The sequence below is a fragment of the Triticum aestivum genome, chromosome 2D (assembly GCF_018294505.1).
Source record: "Triticum aestivum cultivar Chinese Spring chromosome 2D, IWGSC CS RefSeq v2.1, whole genome shotgun sequence".
NCBI lineage: Eukaryota > Viridiplantae > Streptophyta > Magnoliopsida > Poales > Poaceae > Triticum > Triticum aestivum.
Genome location: NC_057799.1, coordinates 409135764 through 409157896, shown reverse-complemented (window position 1 = coordinate 409157896; position 22133 = coordinate 409135764). Strand labels below are relative to the sequence as shown.

At 43.3% G+C, this 22133-nt stretch overlaps 1 protein-coding gene across 1 annotated transcript; it reads left to right on the top strand.

Annotated features, from left to right (window-relative positions):
* Positions 1-2636: 2636 nt before the first annotated feature.
* On the top strand, positions 2637-7273 carry LOC123053472 (probable protein phosphatase 2C 41). Its single transcript, XM_044476948.1, has 6 exons — positions 2637-2903; positions 3045-3260; positions 3825-4067; positions 4150-4426; positions 6507-6661; positions 6836-7273. Exons 2-6 carry the CDS (start codon positions 3222-3224, stop codon positions 6974-6976), a joined length of 855 nt encoding a protein of 284 aa, XP_044332883.1. The 5' UTR covers positions 2637-2903; positions 3045-3221; the 3' UTR covers positions 6977-7273.
* Positions 7274-22133: the final 14860 nt, after the last annotated feature.

Here is a 22133-nt window from a genome sequence, read left to right as displayed (position 1 = left end):
AGGTAACATCTAAAATCTCGGAGCATCTTGTAAAAGTTCGAGCAAGACACTCAGAACCTGTTTGGTAACCTTTGGGCAGGGGAATGGAAATTTAATATGTTATTCTTCTTTTTGCTAGCAAGGAAAGTACATAGAGCCATAAATTGTACATAGAGCCATCATATATACTAAAGTGATCCAAACGCTCATATATTTCTTTACGGAAGGAGCATGATCTGTTGCCCTCCCGCGCTTCTCACAAGATAGTTCCTTGTTGTGTGTGGCATATAAGTATACAACAAGCTACTATGTTCGTATATACGGTATATATGATGTCGGTTCAAAATTTCTTTGACGTAGGAATTGGGTTCTTTGATGAAGCGTGCAAATAGTCCATTTTTTTCCGCGAGGCCGAATAGTCCTTGCCAAATGCAACATTTGCCTACCGTTGCTAAATGCCGTGTTTTTGCATTACAACATAGAAGAAAAAGAAGACGTGAAATATGCACAAATGAGAGACGACAACGATGTAGCAAACTTGGCCTCCCTCGGCACGAAGGCACGCCAGGTTTTAAGTGTTAGTTTTTGAAACTTGCGATTTTTTCGTTAGTTCCTATTAAGTTTGGACATTTATAAAATTTATAAAGTTTTAAAAGCTCGTCAAAAACGTATTCAAAAGTGGAAATACCACACGTTCCAACAGTGAACAAAAACTTTGCACACATGATAGCATGATGAATCATTGGGTGCTTCTCCTTTGTTACAGAAAAGGAGTAATCTGGATCAAGCGACACGCACTGAGCCAAGAGGCGGAAAAGCCGCGGAACCTTTCGCATGGGTGTGTGTGGGTGCATGCCGTGCATGGGTGCGCTGCACCATCCATCCTGTAACGAGAGACGAATATATTCTTGTGTGGCGTGGACGATAGGAGAGCCACACGATCGGTCGCGGCATGCCACGCGGCGGCCCTCCTCGCACCCGGCGGGCCCAAACAGAAGACTCGCCCTCCGAGCAAACGGCCCCTCCGCGCGAGCGCCCGCCGTCCGTGCGCACCGCGCGCACGGTGGCGCGTGTGTAATTTGCCGGGGCGATCTGAAGGGGATCGTTGTTGTTGCTTGCTTGCTGGTGGTGTGGGCGTGGATGCCACTTGCACTCGGGGGGCGCCGCGCCGTCGCCGTCGCCGTCGCCTCCCCGTGGGCTCCGGCATGGGGTGTGGGCGCGCAAAGTCTCTCGTGGGCGCGGGCGAGCGCGACGGCTTCGGCCGCGTCCCCCGCGCGCAATTTGCCGGACGTGGACCTGGTGCTCATCTACAGCTACCTCATGACGTGCCCCCGCTGTGGGATTCTTGGGATAGTCATCTGCAGGTTTCGAGAGACAAGTTATCAGCTCCCACAGTTGGGTTGCATGGCCCGATAGGAAAGTGGCCCAGGCCCAACTGTGAAGAAAAAAAGTGGCCCGGTGTGGGTGGGCGTGCAAGTTTGTTGTGCGGGCCTGCTGGTCATTTGTTTGGAGCCCAAGCCCAAGCCCAAGCCCAGGCACGGCCTGGAATGGTGGACGGACGGACGAAGTGGACTTTTCTTTTTCCTGGCTTCTTTTAATCTGGTCCTCTCATAAATTTGGCAAAGAACCTCATGCCATGCCATGTAATGTAATGGAGCATATAAATATGTTTACTCAAAAGAAACACAGACGAATACCGATTGAGTTCTGCTGACAACAACTGCCAACCTTACTGATGAGTGAGAATCCCAGCAACTATGCCGGCTTCTCACCTAAAAGTATTTCTGTGAATAGAGCCTTCGTAGTATTTTCCAAAGCCTCTTTTAAACAATGCCCAGAGGGACTCTCCTTTGAACAAAGTTAATTTAGGCATATTCGGCACATTTTCTACTTACCTCCAAAGCATCGGCAGTCAGCATGTACCCCCAATGCAAACAATCAGGTGGTGGTTCAGAACCTCTCTTCTTCTTTTTTTTTGCGGGGAGCAAAAGCCGTGCATAAGATCTACGAATTGCGTAAAAACTCACTCGAGCTTTCGCTTGAAAAAGGGTCAAAATCATTTTGAACTGCAGTGGAAACGCTCCTTAACTTTAATTTTGAAGAAACGAGATTTTTTTTTCACACATACAGTACTATAACCAGTGGGTAACGGACTGAAGCACAAGCAATCAATTGTGCACCTCATTATTCTCTCGGTCTACAGTAGTTTCCCAGTCGTCGCCTGCGTCTGCTGCTGAATGAAATTTCCCACAGCGCCGAACAAAACATGGTCCACAGAACCGAAGCGTCAACAGCATGCATCCGTCACGCGGATGGCCGCCTCCGGTCCATAGACCCTGTTCCCCGAGAAGCCAAACGCTTGTTTTGTCTCGTCTCGGCCCCTAGACAGGCAAGTCAAACCGGCGAGCCCCGCTCCCTCCGCCGAAGTCTTTAATTTCCGCGCCCGTGTCCTACCTCCACCGAACAGCAGCACATGACGACCCGGCCCCACTCCTCCAGGCCCACACGTCGGCGTATGGAGCTGAATTTTCTCGCTTGGACCCGTCATTTACGACCGTTTCTGCTCCCCTGTCGCCCCCCTCACGCAAAGCCCCTCTGCGCACACCCAGTCTTCAGATGGAAGCATCGCCACCGTTGATTCCGCCTGGAGAGTGTGGCTTGATTGATCCGGTGCATGAGCCAGGTCTATGTCAGTGTGGGCCCGCCGTCTGTACCCTGCTGAGTGTTGACCCCCGGAAAGGCCCCTCCCATAGACTTCTTCGTCCACACGCGCAAACCTGACGAAAGGAAAAATACCCAAAACCGGAGCCCCTCCTGACCCTGAGCGAGAGCAGCTCAGCTCCTTCGCCTCCATCGCTCAAGGCTTCGAGCTCTCCTCCATCTCCCCTGCGAATCTCCGGGCTCGTCCACCGCTGGATCGATCGGTGAGGCGATCCGTTTCGCCGGAGAAAACTACGATTTTTTTCCTTCTTCTTTTCTGTGGCGGTTCTTTAATTCTGCTTCCGGCCACGCCACCGGATCTGATGTGACCGAATTCTCATGCTATCTTTTTTGCTTGCTATCAGGGTGCAGAGTTCCATGAAAGAGGCGCGGTTTTGGGAGGCCGTTGTAACCGAAGCCGAGCCCCGTGGTGTCCCGAGACGGGTCTTGCTGGCGGCGGGGGCTTCGTATTCTTCTTCTCCCTCCGGCTGCTCTACCTTGTTTTAGTTCACGGGTTGGAACTGGTTGGGAGCTTACGGGATATGGCCAGGTTTTGCTGCTTCGGTGCTGGTTGCTCCGAGGTAAGTTTTGTTTCCTTCCATATCCCAGTATTTTCTTTGTTATAATTGCATGTTTTTTTTCCGTATGGAATAGAATTTTTCCTGTGAGGTTGTCTGTATCATGTGATAGTTCGGGAAATTAAGTACTCCTACGATGATATTTAGAGCTTGTGGCTCCTAGAGAGCAAAGCTGTACTTTCTTCACGAATTGCACTGTCTTTGAGATGGCACAAATTTCACTGCCGGTGACATATGCTTTGTGGTAATGTTTTAATTGACTAAAGTTGACTTATTGGACACAAAATCCCATCAGCCCTCATCTTTTTTTTTAAACTAGCCCTCATCTTCTTATGACATGATTTTCGTTAGTTGTTGACTGGACTATACCTGCTCTGTGTTTCCTTTCAAAAAGGAAAAAGAAGAACTACACCTCACCTGCTCTAAGATACTTTTTATAGTCTTCCCAGAAGTAAATTTGTTGATACTCAAAACTTTTAACTAAAATTTTTTAGAAGCTCGTCGAATGCATTGGTTGGAAGCTATACTGGTTAATTTACTCTTGCTGACTGTTCTGTTTCAATATAGTTGACAGGCCATGCATCAGCCACCTCTGGTAAAGGGAAAGGCTGTCAGGGCCAAGTCAAGGTTAGCTATGGGTTTAGCCTTGTAAGAGGAAAGACAAACCATCCGATGGAGGATTTTCATGTCGCAGAACTTGCTGAAGTGAAAGGAAACGAGCTTGGTCTTTTTGCTATTTATGATGGTCATTTAGGCGATACTGTTCCTGCATACCTACAGAAAAATTTGTTTCCTAATATTTTGAACGAGGCAAGTTTTTGACATCTGTTTCAATAACAATGGCCCATTCACTAGTATTTTTGGTGATCTTAGTTTAATTGTGTCATTTCAGGAAGAGTTTTGGACACATCCGGACAGAGCAATCACAAAGGCTTATGAAAAGACGGACAAGGCTATTCTGTCACATACTCCAGATTTGGGACAAGGTGGCTCCACTGCTGTAACTGCCATCCTTATAAACGGCAGTAAGCTGTGGGTAGCTAATGTTGGGGATTCGCGAGCTGTTCTTCTGAAAGGAGGTGAGGCCATACAGATGTCAATTGACCACGACCCGAATGCAGAGCGTGGAGCTATTGAAAACAAGGGTGGTTTTGTTTCAAATATGCCAGGTGGGTCTTCTATTCTAACATTATTATTTTTGATTGAAATCATTGTTACAGGCTTGCATCCAGTTGTGCATCTGATATTTGATTCACTAATCTTGTTCTGGAATATCAGGATACTGCAAACTCAGAATATTAGTTCAAATGTTTTGTACTAGTGAAAAGTTTTTAGTGATGTCAAAATGAAAAAGGTATCCGCTACTGAATACTGCTTAGATTAGTGATATGCTTGCTATATTCTTGCCATTCTTTATTGTTAAATTATATGATTTTTTTGACCTGCGATGTAATGTACTCCCTCCGTCCCACCATAGAAGATCGTTTTTCAAGCTTACATAGCTTGAAAAAAGATCTTCTATCGTGGGACGGAGGGAGTAGTTAGCTAATCTTAAATTATCCAGAAAATGGTTGAAGTGCTTTACTTCTTAAAATTTATACACAACTGTAGCAAGTGGATACTAAGCCCCGTTTGGATCACATAAAACGATGTATAAGTGTTCAGTATTGTGATTCTAATACAATCAATATTATTACACGTATGCAGCAATTATTTTCCGTCTACTTTAAGGTTTTCACTGAATTTGATAATATTATTATAGCACTTGTAAATCCATCCTTGTCGATTCAATTTCTTTTTGAAACTCTTGTCAATTCATTCTTGAGAAAGTGGCAATAGTTCACCATCCCTAGTCTTATGCATTATTTTTCACGTAAGTTCCACAAGGGCACAAGGCCCTAGCACGAAAGGCCAACAAAATATCTGCTCTGACGTATACTCTTTCCGTCCCATAATGTAAGACATAACGTCTTACATTATGGGACGGAGGGAATATTAGAGTATCAGTATGTTCATCGTTGTTGCCTTTTTCCACCACCATAGCATGCTTCTGATAAAAATCAATAATTGCCGTGAGAATGGACGCTAGTGATGACTATAAATACAAATATGCAAGTTTAGCCTCAACGTCTTCTTATGAAAAGAATGACAGTTGCGGGCAGGAGGCATTAAATGCTAGAACAGTATTACCTTTAGTTGTTTAGTAGGATGTGACTGATATTATCTTGTATTTGCGATTAGTAGCTAGTAGGTAATTTTGATGCATCTGACCCGTGGCTACAAAAATTCTTATGTTAATGGTATCATGCATTGTGTGTGGACATTGATTCACATCGGGATGGCTTGGAGAGGATCAAGGTATTGAAAGGGGAGACATACGTAGTGGGAATAATTGAAAGGGGATACATACATAGTATATTGGGAATGAGTGAACTATAGGGATGATGGAGATTTCTTTGTTGCTTGAAATTGTCAAGTACAAGCCATCCTTTTGTAAGGATATAATCAACCTTAAGACCCCTAACATGACTCAGAACTTCCGACTATCTGGATAAGGATTTTTTTTAGCCTATGCTAAACGTTAACAAGTCCTGAACAAAGACACTGATTAAATACTCGCTTACTCCATTTCGCCTATCTTTTCTGCTAGTCCTGAACAAAGCTACCGACAAAAATATACTCGTTTGCTTCCTCACGCTCTATCCTTTCTGCCTTACTGGCAATCTGCTGTCCGAGTTGCAGAAGAGCTCGCTACACTACTAAGAAGAGCATAAATGTGTGTTGAAAAAAAACTTGGAATGAAAAGGTAATGATGCAGAATGATAACATGGTTTCTGCTGAAAGGTTGTGAATGAGTAAATGGTAGCCACGGAAATGTAGAACATGATCGTGTGAAAAAAATGGGATCTTAATGCCATCGGTACACCATGTAGCAGTTGCTGATTGATACCACCAATTTTGTTCAAACATTGCATTGATATCACGGAGTAGATGAGTGTAGTTCACATCAAGGGCAGAAGTTTTTTAGGTGAGCCAGCCTCAGCAATGCGGCAGCAGAGTAGAATACAAACGACAAAAATGGCCAGGACGTACACTGGTGCAGCTTGCGTGGCATCCACTCTTGTTTCTAGTTAACTCCATGATTTTATATATAATAGCCTGTTAACTCTATGCATTAGTGTCTTTTTTCTATAATTGCCTAGATATGTTTTTGTGTTTGTGCCTGAAATATGATGCTGTAATTTACAGGAGATGTTCCCAGAGTCTGTGGTCAGTTGGCCGTGTCCAGAGCGTTTGGGGACAGGAATCTAAAATCACTTTTGAAATCAGAGCCTGATGTGAAAGTTGAAGATATCGATCACACTGCTGAGCTAGTTGTCCTTGCGAGCGATGGAGTTTGGAAGGTGTGGTTTGTTATAGATATAGTGGATTGCTGGGATAAAACCTAGTACTCCCTCCGATCCAAATCAACTGTCGCAGCTTTAGTACAAAGTTTTATTAAAGCTGCGACAATTAATTTGGATCGGAGGGAGTAGCACATTGGTTGATATATGCTTATACTTGTTTGTGTCAACCAGGTAATGAACAATCAGGAAGCCGTTGATGTGGTGAAAAGGTACAAGGACCCACAAACAGCTGCCAAGCAATTAGTCGCCGAAGCAGTGAAAAGAGACAGTAAAGATGATATATCATGCGTGGTCGTTCGGTTCAAGATGTAAATTTGTTGCAGGCAACTCATGAAGAATTGTCACCGAGAGGAGAGCAGAAGGAATTATAACAACAAAACATAGCCTGGCTGACAAGGATAGTGGTAATGCAAAAGAATAATTCTCTGTAATGCTGGCTGTAAATGATGTGTTAGCTCGATTGTAAGTTCATATATAAATATGCTAGAATTCTTTGTTTGGCGATTCCAGCGTACATGTGAGTGGGTCCAAATAGCCTTCTTCTGTAAATAATGGTTTTCAGATATTCAAAGTTCAGGGTGCTCCGTTGTGAGAGCTTTTTGGGTGGGTTGTCTTCATCTTCCAACTTGGAGTTTACCCAAAATTGGGTAAAATTGATTTTAAAATGGGCGATTTTCCTGTTTAAAATCAAGGGCAACTCATTGCTTCTACAAAATCACAAACGGTGATTGTGATTTCGGGTATGATAAAATGTGAACAACTCCCAGTTTTTATAAGCATGTACCGGCCTGTTTGGGACTGCTCCACTCCCTAAAATTCATCTCTGCTCTAGAAATTACAAACCAAACAGGGTAGCTCCACAATATGCCACTCCAAGAAAAATAGAATCTAGGGTACAACTCACTATTTTTTGTGAAGCTCTTGAGGGGGTGCTCCGCTCGAGGTAAGTGGATACCCCTTTGTTTTTCCCCACGACATTCATTCAGATAGAGTCTTTCCATCAAATTTCTCATTCTTGAAGCTGGAGCTACCTGGAAGCCAAATATGATAAATTGCTCTTTGTGGAGCTGCAACTCATATATGCAACTGCTCCAAAGTGGATTTGATGAAGTGAAGCTGATTTTGATAGAGTGGAGCAGTCCCAAACATGCATTATTTGATAAAATGTGGACCTGAAAATTTTAGGCAAAACTATATACATAGACACGTTAGAAGACACCATGCACACTGTTTTATGCCCTCTTCGTTTCCTACACTGAAAATTTGCGGCAAAACAATGCACACTGTCTTTTCGTACAACATTTCACAGTCGCAGGTTCATAGTTGCCAGACAAGTGCATTCATAAAGCTTCTCAGGAATTCAAAAATTTCCATGTACACTTTTGATTTTTGGGAGCACCGGGCTGCCCAAAACGCGCGTCATCGTCCTCCTCTATCCGAAGAGATTCATAGGGCACCGAGAAAGGGAAGCCATGGTCGACTTGTTGGGCTCAAGTTTGCCACACACACACAAAAAAAGGTCGATCAGATTGCTACCATGAAGAGCAGATTATGCCTGAATTGTTCGGACGAAATGTAAATCCATGCGCAGCTTATGATCTGGGTAGCGCTTCTCATCTTCCATCGAGATATCATCATCCATACTTTTATGTAGCCAGTAAGCTCGTGACATGGAAATGTAGGTGACATTCTGAAATAAGTGTATCCATCCGCACCATAAGCAGCGGTTGCATTTACAACAACTCTTGTTCGTTAGCAGGTCCTATCGTACACACGTGGACTCCAGATCGGCTCCGGGCGGTGAAGTGCTAATGTGCACCTGGAGAGATGGGAGCTAGCCTTGTCGGGTTCTCTTCCAGCCCGGTGCTTAGCGCATCTTCAACGACCCACAAATTTTCTTCCATATCTGTCTGCAGACAGAGAGGATCAGTTTGCGGGTACAAATGCAGAAGGCCGTTACCCTGCTATTATGTATATATACGTCAGTAAGGGCAATTTCGAATTCAAATTTAGTCCAATTCACACAGCGCGCAGGATCACATGGCCGATAACAATCAAAAAGAGACAAGTATGCTTAGTTTTTACAAGCCCGAATCCAAAAGAATATCAGTCCGACAGTCCATGAAATTTTCTGACCTATCGGACCGGCAATCCCAGCCCTCTACTCCACGATCAAGGTGTTGTCGCCGCCACTGTAAACAACCTCCACCTCCGCCTCTCCCGCGTCCTCATTGTCCGCCGCCGCCAACTGATCTTTCTGCCGCTGCAACATCTGGTAACAGACGGATTGCATGATCATTCTTGCGTCGACATCCAAAGAGTCCACATTCAAGGTCAACATCTTGGCGTCCTCCGCATTGGCGGCGAGCTTCACCTTCTTTTCCTCGAGCCCGGCCTTCTTCTCTTTGATCATGGTCCTCCTCACTTCGAGCTCGAGCTTCTTGTCCGTCGCCTCCATCAACAATTTGAACCTCTCAGCCTTTTTCTCCTCCTGGAGGTCCGAGCGCTTCACGCATGCCTTCTCCTTCTTCGACAAGATGTCCTCGAACCTCTCCGTCAGCTTGGCCGCCGCACCTTCTCGCTTCGCCCTCTCCTCCTCCCGCTTCTTCTCATGTAAAAATCTTCTAACCTTCTTCGGTGGTTCTTGAGTTGGGTCGGCAGGGTCACTGGTTTCTTCTTCATTGGATTTGGCGGTGGTCTTGGCTATGAAAATGTTCCACTTTGATTGCCCATTCAACTTCAACCAACAATGCATGATGGTGAAGTTTTTCTTCTCCAACTTCTTCTACACCAAACAAGCACGAGAAGGCTACAAAATAATGCATATCTGGCTAGTGATCAACAAAACTATGCATATCCGGCAAGTGAGCAACAAAACAATGCATGTCCAGCTAGTGATCAACAAAACTATGCATATCCGACAAGTGAGCAACAAAATAATGCTTGTCCGGCTAGTGATCAACAAAACTATGCATATCCGGCAAGTGAGCAACAAAAAAATGCATGTCCGGCTAGTGATAAACAAAACTAAGCATATCTGGCTAGTGAGCAACAAAACAATGCATGTCCGGCTAGTGATCAACAAAACTAAGAATATTCAGCTAGTGAGCAATAAACAATGCATGCCCGGCTAGTGATCAACAAAACTAAGCATATCCGCCTAGTGAGCAACAAAACAATGAAAGTTCGGCTAGTGATCAACTTACTTGCTCAGTGGTTAGTGCACCACTAGGCCACCGTGCGATGAGATACTTCAAGTGCTCGCAATACTTGGATACAGTCTCTTGGATGGTGTAGCATCGATGGTTGAGGGACTTTGATTCACGGTTGCATATGACCGCGTCGGAGTAGGGGGCGAAATGCTTGTGTTCATGGAACCAAGTGTGAATGTTGTTCCAAAATGTTGTGCCCTTTTGCTCCGTGCCAGGGATCGGATCAAGGCTAGTGGCCAATAATGCATCGCACAACAACTCGTCCTCCCACATGATGAAGCTTTCTCCTATATCCTTCTTCTTCGGGCCGTCGGCTGTATCATCCGGATCATCGTGTAACGCCCACGATGCGGCTATATCTCCCACGTGTCGAGGCACGACTTAGAGGCATAACCGCATTGTGGTTTTGTCGCAAGAAGGGTCATCTTCACACAATCCCATGTAATGAACAAGAATGGAATAAAGAGTTGGCTTACAATCGCCACTTCACACAATACATAAATATAATTCATACATCATCCAAAATACACACATATAGACCGACTACGGTCAAGATCCAAATGAAAATAAGATAACCCCAAATGCTAGATCCCCGATCGTCCCAACCGGGCTCCACTACTGATCATCAGGAAAAGACACATAGTAACGACCACGTTCCTCATCGAACTCCCACTTGAGATCGATCCAATCATCTGCACTGGCATCGTCGGCACCTGCAACTGTTTTGGTAGAATCTGTGAGTCACGAGGACTCAGCAATATCACACCCGCGAGATCAAGACTATTTAAGCTTATAGAAAAGGATGGTGTAATGAGGTGGAGCTGCAGCAGCAATAAGCATATATGGTGGCTAACATACGCAAGAGAGAGCGAGAAGAGAAGCAACGGAACGGTCGTCATCTAGCAATGACCAAGAAGTGATCCTGAACTCCTACTTACGTCATTCATAACTCAAACCGTGTTCACTTCCGGGACTCCGCCGAGAAGAGACCATCACGGCTACACACGCAGTTGATGTATTTTAATTGGGGTCAAGTGACAAGTTCTCTACAACCGGACATTAACAAATTCCCATCTGCCTCATAACCGCGGGCACGGCTTTCGAAAGATAATACCCTGCAGGGGTGTCCCAACTTAGCCCATCATAAGCTCTCACGGTCAACGAAGGGTAAACCTTCTCCCGGAAAGACCCGATCAGTCTCGGAATCCCGATTTACAAGACATTTCGACAATGGTAAAACAAGACCAGCAAAGCCCCTGAATGTGCCGACAAATCCCGATAGGAGCTGCACATATCTCGTTCTCAGGGCACAACGGATGAGCCAGACGTCGGGTTGGCATAGACCCTGGTTGCCCAGGGGCGCCGGACATCGCTCGGTTTGGGCCAGCACTCGAAGGAGCACTGGTCCGGGGGTTTAAATAAAGATGACCCTCGGGCTCGCGAAAGCCCGGGGGAAAAGGCTTAGGTGGCAAATGGTAAAACCAAGGCTGGGCCTTGCTGGAGGAGTTTTATTCAAGGCGAACTGTCAAGGGGGTCCCATAAATCACCCAACCGCGTAAGGAACGCAAACTCAAGGAACATAATACCGGTATGACAGAAACTAGGGCGGCAAGAGTGGAACAAAACACCAGGCATAAGGCCGAGCCTTCCACCCTTTACCAAAATATATATAGATGCATTAATTAAATAAGAGATATTGTGATATCCCAACATATCCATGTTCCAACATGGAACAACTTCAACTTCACCTGCAACTAGCAACGCTATAAGAAGGGCTGAGCAAAAGCGATAACTTAGCCAAACAACGGTTTGCTAGGAAAGGATGGTTAGAGGCTGACATGGCAATATGGGAGGCATGATATAGCAAGTGATAGGTAGCGCGGCATGGCAATAGAGCGAACAACTAGCAAAGCAAAGATAGAAGTGATTTCGAGGGGTGGTCATCTTGCCTGCAAGGTTCTCAGAGTTGTCGAAAGCTTGATCCTCGTAAGCGTACTCAACAGATTCCTCGTTCACGAACTCGTCTCCCGGCTCTACCCAAGACAATAACACAAGCAACGGAACCACAATCAATCACGAGAAATGCACAAGCAACATGATGCAAAACATGTATGATATGCAAGATATGATATGCGATGCATATGCGTGCTCCGGGAGGAAAATGATGAACAAGGCAGTAACTTGGCAAACCAAGCATGCCACTGGAAAGATGAGATGATTTCGGTCGAAATCGATATAAAGATCACCGGAAACGGATGCACGGTTTGCAAATGGCAAGCAAAACAAGAATGACACGAATCTGCGATTAACAGCATGATAGCACTTAAAATGCAACAAGCAACAATGCTACAGCACTCCAACATAGCAAAAAAGCATATGACAGTAATCTACATGAGATGCTTGACAAAAGATGAACAATGAGCTACGGCTATTTCACAACATAACAAGCTCAAACAAGCATGGCAAAAGTGCAAAAGATAACAGGTTCACAGACTTAGTGAAATTGCTGGACATGGCAGAAAACAGCATCAGGTAGCAATGTTCAAAGCACGAAAACAACATGCTACAGGAACTTAACATGGCAAAGCAAGGCATGGAAGTAATCTACTAAATGTATGTGACAAAAGTCCCTTAATGACCATAAGCCCAAAAGGACCAGAAGATATGATGGCAAGCATGTAAACATAGCAAGTTTCGTTATCAGGTTTCAGACTTAGCAGAAAACAGAGCATGGCAGAAATAATAATATGAAGGCCTCTTTGTGAGCTTGATGCATTCACTACAGAGCAATGCATGAAAAAACAAGCATACCTACAGCAAGATGGCATGTTTATGAAGCTATTCATGACAAGAACAAGTACATAGCATGTATGGATCAACTACAACAAGCTTGGCAAAATTGCATATCATGTTAAGAATCTGCCAGAAATATTTTATAGCAAAAGTAGAGCAAGATTGAGTCATGCTATGGCACTACATAATTGCAAAAAGGGCAGGAATGGATCAATTACAACAATATCTACAAAACATCCTTACTGAACATCTCCAAAATATGCATGGATCTCTCTGTAGCATCAATTTTACATGACAACAAAATAACAGCAGACAGACTTAAATCACTAAGTCCCTGAAATCAGAAACATTACGGAGCCTAGTTTGCATGCTTGTGCTAGTCATCACAGAGATCACAAAAATACGTGGCATACACCACTGGAAAGATGACATGGCATACAACAAAACACATGTAGAGCTCATGCCCATAAGATGCACAGATTAAATGATACAAAAATGACAAATCTCCAAGTTCTGATAAGAACCAGAAGATAACAGCAACTAGCCATCTTGCAACAGAGATTTGGGCATCAAGATGACATCTAATGAACATGGTGCAATTGAACAAAATGTAGAGCATCATGAGGTGAACAATTTGACATATTACACGCATGAATCGGAGCAGTATACATTAAGTTACAATGCAATGAACAGGGGCACTTGCTGAGAAATCTTAAGGACTTGGAAGATTTTTAGGGTTCGGGAAAGTCAACGTACATGAGATCTAGATCGGGGCCGGCTCGCTCGGGCTCGTCGCCGGCGACGGGGGAGGAAGGGAGACGGCGGCCGGCGTCGGGGGAAGGAGGCGAGGCCGGCGCGGCGCGGCGAGGCGGCGGGGCAGGCGCGGCGGTGCGGCGAGGCAGGCGGCGGCGGCGAGCGCGGTGATGGCCGGCGGCGGCGGCGCGGCGAGGCGGCGACGGCGCGGGCAGGCGGCGACGCGGGGCGCGGAGGCGGGCGCGGGCCGCGGGGGCCGGGGACGGGCTCCGCGGGCTCGGCGGCGGCGGCGTACGGCCCGCCACATGGCAGCACGCCACAGGTTCGGGGCGGCGGCGCGAGGTGTCCGGCCGACGGTGGACGCGTCCGGCGGCGCGGAGGGATTTTTCTAGGGTTTCGTCTGTGTTTGTATACGAGAGGTCTCACATATTTATAGGTAGAGGGAGCTAGGAGGCTCCAAATGAGGTGCGGTTTTCGCCCACACGATCGTGATCGAACGACCTACAGCATGGAAGAGAGTTTGGTGGGTTTTGGGCTGTTTTTAGGGTTTTTTTGCTGCAACACACAAATGGACCTTGCGGATGCCCGGTTAACCGTTGGAGTACCAAACGACCTCCAAATGGAATGAAACTTGACCGGTGGTCTCCCGGTGGTATACCAAGGCCACTTGACAAGCCTCGGTCCGTTCCGAGAACGTTTGACACCCGCACACAAAAGAAAACAAGAGGGGTGCACCGGAGGAGATGGGAGCGCCGGATTGCAAAACGGACAACGGGGAAAATGCTCGGATGCATGAGACGAACACGTATGCAAATGCAATGCACATGATGACATGATATGAAATGCATGACATGAACAAAATGCAAAACGAAAGACAAAACCCGACCACGGAGGGAATATCATAGCACATAGCCGAAAATGGCAAGAGTTGGAGTTACAAATATGGAAAGTTACGTCCGGGGTGTTACACATCGTCCTCGCCATCCTGCCCCTCCTCCTCCTCCTCCTCCCCCTCTGGCTGCTATTGTCCTGCGGCCCAATGCTGTTGTTGCCATGTGCCCACACCGGTCTGGGTGTAGGACTGCTGCGTGCCCGTCTGGTTGTAGGACTGCTACTGCTGGTAGTTGCAGGACTAGGTGGGATCCGAGTCTTCCACCTGCCCATCCTCATAGTCACATCCTCCTTGATACGTCCATTTTGCATCATGTTTTCCTACTGTTATTTATGATATTTTTATGCATAATAATGCTTTATGGAGTAATTCTAATGCCTTTCTCTCATAATATGCATGGTTCACACAAAGAGGGAGAATACCGGTAGCTGGAATTCTGGACCTAAAAAAGCTACGTCAGGCCACCTATTCTGCATAGCTCCATATGAGCTAAAACTTCACAGAGAATTTTTTATGGAATATTTAAGAATTATTGGAGCAAATAACTACCAGAGGGGGCCCACCAGGTGGGCACAACCCACCTGGGCGCGCTAGGGCCCCCAAGCGTGCCCTGGTGGGTTGTGCCCTCCTCGGCCCATCTCCGCTGCCCCTCTTCTTGTAAATAAGTCATTTTGACCTAGAAAAAATGAGAGGACGACTTTCGAAACTTGGGCAGGAGCACTTTTGCCCTCCGGTGGAGCGATTCTGCCGGGGCAACTTCCCTCTCGGAGGGGGAAATCATCGTCATCATCATCACCAACAACTCTCCCATCTTGGGGAGGGCAATCTCCATCAACATCTTCAACAACACCATCTCCTCTCAAACCCTAGTTCATCTCTTGTGTTCAATCTTTGTACCGGAACCTTAGATTGGTGCTTGTGGGTGACTAGTACTGTTGATTACATCTTGTAGTTGATTACTATATGGTTTATTTGGTGGAAGATTATATGTTTAGTCCATTATGCTATTTAATACCCCTCTGATCTTGAGCATGATTATCATTTGTGAGTAGTTACTTTTGTTCTTGAGGTCATGGGAGAAATCTTGTTGCAAATAATCATGTGAATTTGATATGTGCTTGATATTTTGATGGTATGTATGTTGTGATTCCCTAAGTGGTGTCATGTGAACGTCGACTACATGGCACTTCACCTTATTAGGGCCTAAGGGAATGCATTGTGGAGTAGTTATTAGATGATGGGTAGTGAGAGTGACAAAAGATTAAACCCTACTTTATGCGCTACTTCGTAAGAGACTGATTTGGATCCAAAAGTTTAATGCTATGGTTAGATTTTATCTTAATACTTTTCTCGTAGTTGCGGATGCTTGCGAGGGGGTTAATCATAAGTAGGAGGTTTGTTCAAGTAAGAACAACACCTAAGCACCGGTCCACCCACATATCAAATTATCAAAGTAGCGAACACGAATCAAACCAACGTGATGAAAGTGACTAGATGAAATTCCCGTGTACCCTCAAGAATGCATTGCTTATCATAAGAGACTGTTTTTGGCCTGTCCTTTGCCATAAAAGGATTGGGCTACCTTGCTGCATATTATTTGTCGTTACCGTTACTTGCTCGTTATAAATTATCTTGCTATCAAACTACTTGTTACTTATAATTTCAGTGCTTGCAGAGAATACCTTGCTGAAAACGACTTGTCATTTCCTTTTGCTCCTCGTTGGGTGACACTCTTACTTATCTAAAGGACTACGATTGATCCCCTATACTTGTGGGTCATCAAGGCTCTTTTCTGGCGCCGTTGCCGGGGAGTGAAGCGCTCTTGGTAAGTGGAAATGGATAAGGAAAAATTATTACTACGTGCTGAAATTTTTGTCACTTGTTACTATGGAGAGCAATCCTTTGAGGGGTTTGTTCGGGGTATCTTCACCTCGACCGGAACCACAATTAGTTGCCCCTTAACCTACTGCACCTACTGAAAATATTGGTTATGAAATTCCTTCGGGTATGATTGAACAACTGCTATCTAATCCTTATGCAGGAGATGGAACCGAACATCCTGATATGCACTTGATATATGTGGATGAAATTTGTGGATTATTTAAGCTTGCAGGTTTACCCGGAGATGAAGCTAAGAAGAAGATTTTCCCTTTATCTTTGAAGGGAAAAGCATTGGCATGGTATAGGCTATGTGATGATATTGGATCTTGGAATTGGAATCGATTGAAATTGGAATTTCACCAAAAAAATTATCCTATGCATCTAGTTCATCATGATCGAAATTATATAAATAATTTTTGGCCTCGTGAAGGAGAAAGTATCGCTCTAGCTTGGGGGAGGCTTAAGTTAATGTTATATTCATGCCCCAATCATGAGCTCTCAAGAGAAATTATCATTCAGAATTTTTATGCTCGGCTTTCTCGTGATGATCAATCCATGCTCGATACTTCTTGTACTGGTTACTTTATGAAGAAGACTATTGAATTCAGGTGGGATCTTTTAGAGATAATTAAATGCAACTCTGAAGATTGGGAACTCAACGAAGGTAAAGAGTCAGGTATTAAGCTTAAGTATGCTTGTGTTAAATCCTTTATGAATACCGATACTTTTCAAAAGTTTAGCACCAAATATGGGCTTGACTCTGAGATAGTAGCCTCTTTTTGTGAATCATTTGCTACTCATGGTGATCTCCCTAAGGAGAAGTGGTTTAAATATCACCCACCTATTAAAGAAGGAATTAAAGAACCGTTAATAGCTAAAGATGAAACTATCATTTATAATGTTGATCCAGTTGTTCCTACTGCTTATATTGAAAACCCACCTCTCCCTGTTAGGATAAAGGAACATGCTAAGGTTTCAACCGTGGTCAATAAAAGTAATATTAGAGCACCTAAACCTGCTAAATAAACCAAATTAGAACCTAGCGTTGCTATGGTTAAAGATCTCTTGGTAGAAAATATAGATGGGCATGTTATTTACTTCTGTAATGAAGCTGCTAGAATTGCTAAAACCGATGAGAAAGATAAACATTGACCTGTTGTTGGCATGCCTGTTGTCTCAGTCAAAATAGGAGATCATTGTTATCATGGTTTATGTGACTTAGGTGCTAGCGTGAGTGCTATTCCTTTTACCTTATATCAAGAAATTATGAATGATATAACACCAACTGAAATGGAAGACATAGATGTTACTATTAAACTTGCTAATAGAGACACCATCACACCACTTGGGATTGTTAGAGATGTTGAAGTATTGTGTGGGAAAATAAAATATCCTACTGATTTTCTAGTTCTTGGTTCCCCGCCAGATGACTTTTGTCCCTTTATCTTTGGTAGACCTTCCTTGAACACTGTTAATGCTAAAATAGATTGTGAGAAACAAATCGTCGGTGTTAGTTTTGGTGATGAGTCTCATAAGTTTAATTTTTCTATGTTCAATAGAAAACATCATAAGAAAGAATTGCCTAGTAAGGATGAAATAATTGGTCTTGCTTCTATAGCCATGCCTCCTACTGATCCACTAGGACAATATTTGCTAGACCATGAAAATGATATGCATATGCATGAAAGAAATGAGATAGATAAAATTTTCTTTGAACAACGACCTCTGCTTAAACACAATTTGCCTATTGAAACTCTAGGAGGTCCTCCTCCACCTAAAGGTGATATTGTGTTGAATTAAAACAATTGCCAGACACTTTGAAATATGCTTATCTTGATGAGAAAAAGATATATCATGTTATTATTATTGCTAACCTTTCAGAACATGAAGAAGAAAGATTATTGAAAATTCTGAATAAGCACCAAACTACTATTGGATATACTCTTGATGATCTTAAGGGCATTAGTCCCACTCTCTGTCAGCACAAGATTAATATGGAACCTGATGCTAAACCCGTTGTTGATCACCAATAACGTTTAAATCCTAAAATGAAAGAAGTGGTAAGAACTGAAATACTGAAGTTTCTGGAAGCAGGTATAATCTATCCCATAGCTGATAGTAGATTGGTAAGTCTCGTTCATTGTGTCCGTAAGAAGGGAGGTATTACCGTTGTTCCTAATGATAAAAATGAATTTATTCCACAAAGAATTGTCACTTGCTATAGAATGGTAATTGATTTTAGAAAATTAAATAAAGCAACTAGAAAAGATCATTACCCTGTGCCTTTCATTTATCAAATACTAGAAAGATTATCTAAGCACACACACTTTTGTTTTCTCGATGAATATTCTGGTTTTTCTCAAATACCTGTATCACAACCTGATCAAGATAAAACCACCTTTACTTGTCCTTTTGGAACTTATGCTTATAGACATATGCCTTTTGGTTTATGTAATGCACCTGCTACCTTTCAAAGATGTATGACTGCTATATTCTCTGATTTTTGTCAAAAGATTGTTGAGGTTTTCATGGATGATTTTTCCGTTTACAGAACTTCTTTTGATGATTGCTTAAGGAACCTTGATCGAGTTTTGCAGAGATGCGAGCAAACTAATCTTGTCTTGAATTGGGAGAAGTGCCACTTTATGGTCAATGAAGGTATTGCCTTGGGACATAAAATTTCCGAACGAGGTATTGAGGTGGATAAAGCCGAAGTTGATGCAATTGAGTGTCCCAGAGATATTAAAGGTATCCGTAGTTTTCTCGGTCATGCTGGTTTTTATAGGAGATTTATTAAAGACTTCTCTAAAATTTCTAGGCCTCTTACAAATCTTTTACAAAAGGATGTTCTGTTTTTTTATGATGATTGTGTAGAAGCCTTTGAAACACTTAAGGACGTCTTAATTTCTGCACCTATTGTTCAACCACCTGTTTGGAACTTGCCTTTTGAAATTATGTGTGATGCTAGTGATTATGCTGTTGGTGCTGTTTTAGGACAAAGAGTTGATAAGAAATTAAATGTTATTCATTATGCTAGTAAAACTCTAGACAGTGCCCAAAGAAATTATGCTACTACTTAAAAACAATTTTTAGCACTGGTGTTTGCTCGTGATAAATTCAGATCTTACATTGTTGATTCTAAAGTGATTGTTCACACTGATCATGCTGCTATTAAATATCCTATGGAAAAGAAAGATGTTAAACCTAGACTCATTAGGTGGGTTCTCTTGCTACAAGAATTTGACTTATATATCACTGATAGAAAAGGAGCCGAGAACCCCATAGCTGATAACTTGTCTAGGTTAGAAAATATTCTTGATGACCCACAACCTATTAATGATAGTTTTCCTGATGAGCAATTAGCTGCAATAAATGTTTCTCATAACACTCCTTGGTATGCTGACTATGCTAATTATATTGTTGCTAAATATATACTAACCACCTAGCTTCACTTACCAACAAAAGAAAAAAATTCTTCTATGATTTAAGACATTACTTTTGGGATGACCCACATCTTTATAAAGGAGTAGGTGGTATTAATAGACGTTGTGTACCTGAGCATGAACAGGGACAAATCCTATGGAAATGTCACTCTGAAGCTTACGGAGGGCATCATGCGGGAGACAGAACTGCTCACAACGTATTGCAATCTGGTTTTTATTAGCCTACTCTCTTCAAGGATGCCCGTAAGTTTGTTTTATCTTGTGATGAATGTCAAAGAATTGGTAATATTGGTAAGCGTCAGGAAATGCCTATGAATTATTCTCTTGCTATGAACCATTTGATGTTTGGGGTTTTGATTACATGGGACCTTTTCCTTCCTCTAATGGGTATACACATATTTTGGTTGCTGTTGATTATGTTACTAAGTGGGTAGAAGCTATTCCAACTAGTAGTGCTGATCACAACACCTCTATTAAAATGCTTAAGGAAGTTATTTTCCCAAGGTTTGGAGTCACCAGATATTTAATGACTGATGGTGGTTCACATTTTATTCATTTTGCTTTCCGTAAAATGCTTGCTAAGTATGATGTTAACCATGGAATTGCATCCCCCTATCATCCTCAGTCTAGTGGTCAAGTTGAACTTAGCAATAGAGAAATAAAATTAATTTTACAAAAAACTGTCAATAGGTCCCAAAAGAATTGGTCTAAGAAATTAGACGATGCACTTCGGGCTTACCGAACAACATATAAAAATCCCATGGGCATGTCTCCTTATAAAATGGTTTATGGAAAAGATTGTCATTTGCCTCTTGAGTTAGAACACAAAGCATATTGGGCAATTAAAGAACTCAACTATGATTTCAAACTTGCCGGTGAAAAGAGGCTATTAGACATTACACTACTGCAGGATGCTACTAACGCGACACTATGATCAGAGACCCTTCGACGAAACTGTGTGCGATGCAATAATCGCAAACGGTGGTGTAAAAAACCAGTCAAAAAGGTGCAAAATGTTTGCGATGGCGGATGCATCAAACACGGTTCAGATTTTAGTTGCGTGTGCGATGCAGGGCATGCGGTTCAGTTCAATTAACTATTTGCGATGAGGAGGAACAAAAGAAACGGGCAGCCAGATGAAGGTGTGTGCGATATACATCATACGGTTCACTCGGATGAACTTGTGGTTAGGAAACACAAAAGAAACGGTCAACCAGATCAAGGTGTGTGCGATATACGGCATGCGGTTCACTCGGATGAACTTTTTGCTTTGAGCCAAGAGAACATAAATGGTTCAATATAAGAAGATGTGTGTGATACGCGGCAAATAGGTCTGTAATCGAAAACGTGTGGGAAGACCTATAACAACACAGACGATTCCTGTTAACAAGCCGTGTGTGTTGTGAGCAAACGATTGCTGGTATACAATTGTGAGTGATTAATGAAAACATCACCGACGGGTTCCATTGTTTAGTCCGTGTGTGATGTGATTTTCTTTGTCCGCACGACATCTACGCTCTGTCTACAGAGCATCAACATATTGAAGGAAATATGCCCTAGAGGCAATAATAAAGTATTATTTATTTCCTTATATCATGATAAATGTTTATTATTCATGCTAGAATTGTATTAACCGGAAACATAATACATGTGTGAATACATAGACAAACAGAGTGTCACTAGTATGCCTCTACTTGACTAGCTCGTTAATCAAAGATGGTTATGTTTCCTAGCCATAGACATGAGTTGTCATTTGATTAACGGGATCACCTCATTAGGAGAATGACGTGATTGACTTGACCCATTCCGTTAGCTTAGCACTCGATCGTTTAGTATGCTGCTATTGCTTTCTTCATGACTTATACATGTTCCTATGACTATGAGATTATGCAACTCCCGTTTACCGGAGGAACACTTTGTGTGCTACCAAACGTCACAACGTAACTGGGTGATTATAAAGGTGCTCTACAGGTGTCTCCAAAGGTACTTGTTGGGTTGGCGTATTTCGAGATTAGGATTTGTCACTCCAATTGTCGGAGAGGTATCTCTGGGCCCACTTGGTAATGCACATCACTATAAGCCTTGCAAGCATTGTAACTAATGAGTTAGTTGCGGGATGATGTATTACGGAACGAGTAAAGAGATTTGCCGGTAACGAGATTGAACTAGGTATCGAGATACCGACGATCGAATCTCGGGCAAGTAACATACCGATGACAAAGGGAACAACGTATGTTGTTATGCGGTCTGACCGATAAAGATCTTTGTAGAATATGTGGGAACCAACATGAGCATCCAGGTTCCGATATTGGTTATTGACCGGAGAGGTGTCTCGGTCATGTCTACATAGTTCTCGAACCCGTAGGGTCCGCACGCTTAACGTTACAATGACAGTTATATTATGAGTTTATATGTTTTGATGTACCGAAGGTTGTTCGGAGTCCCGGATGTGATCATGGACATGACGAGGAGTCTCGAAATGGTCGAGACATAAA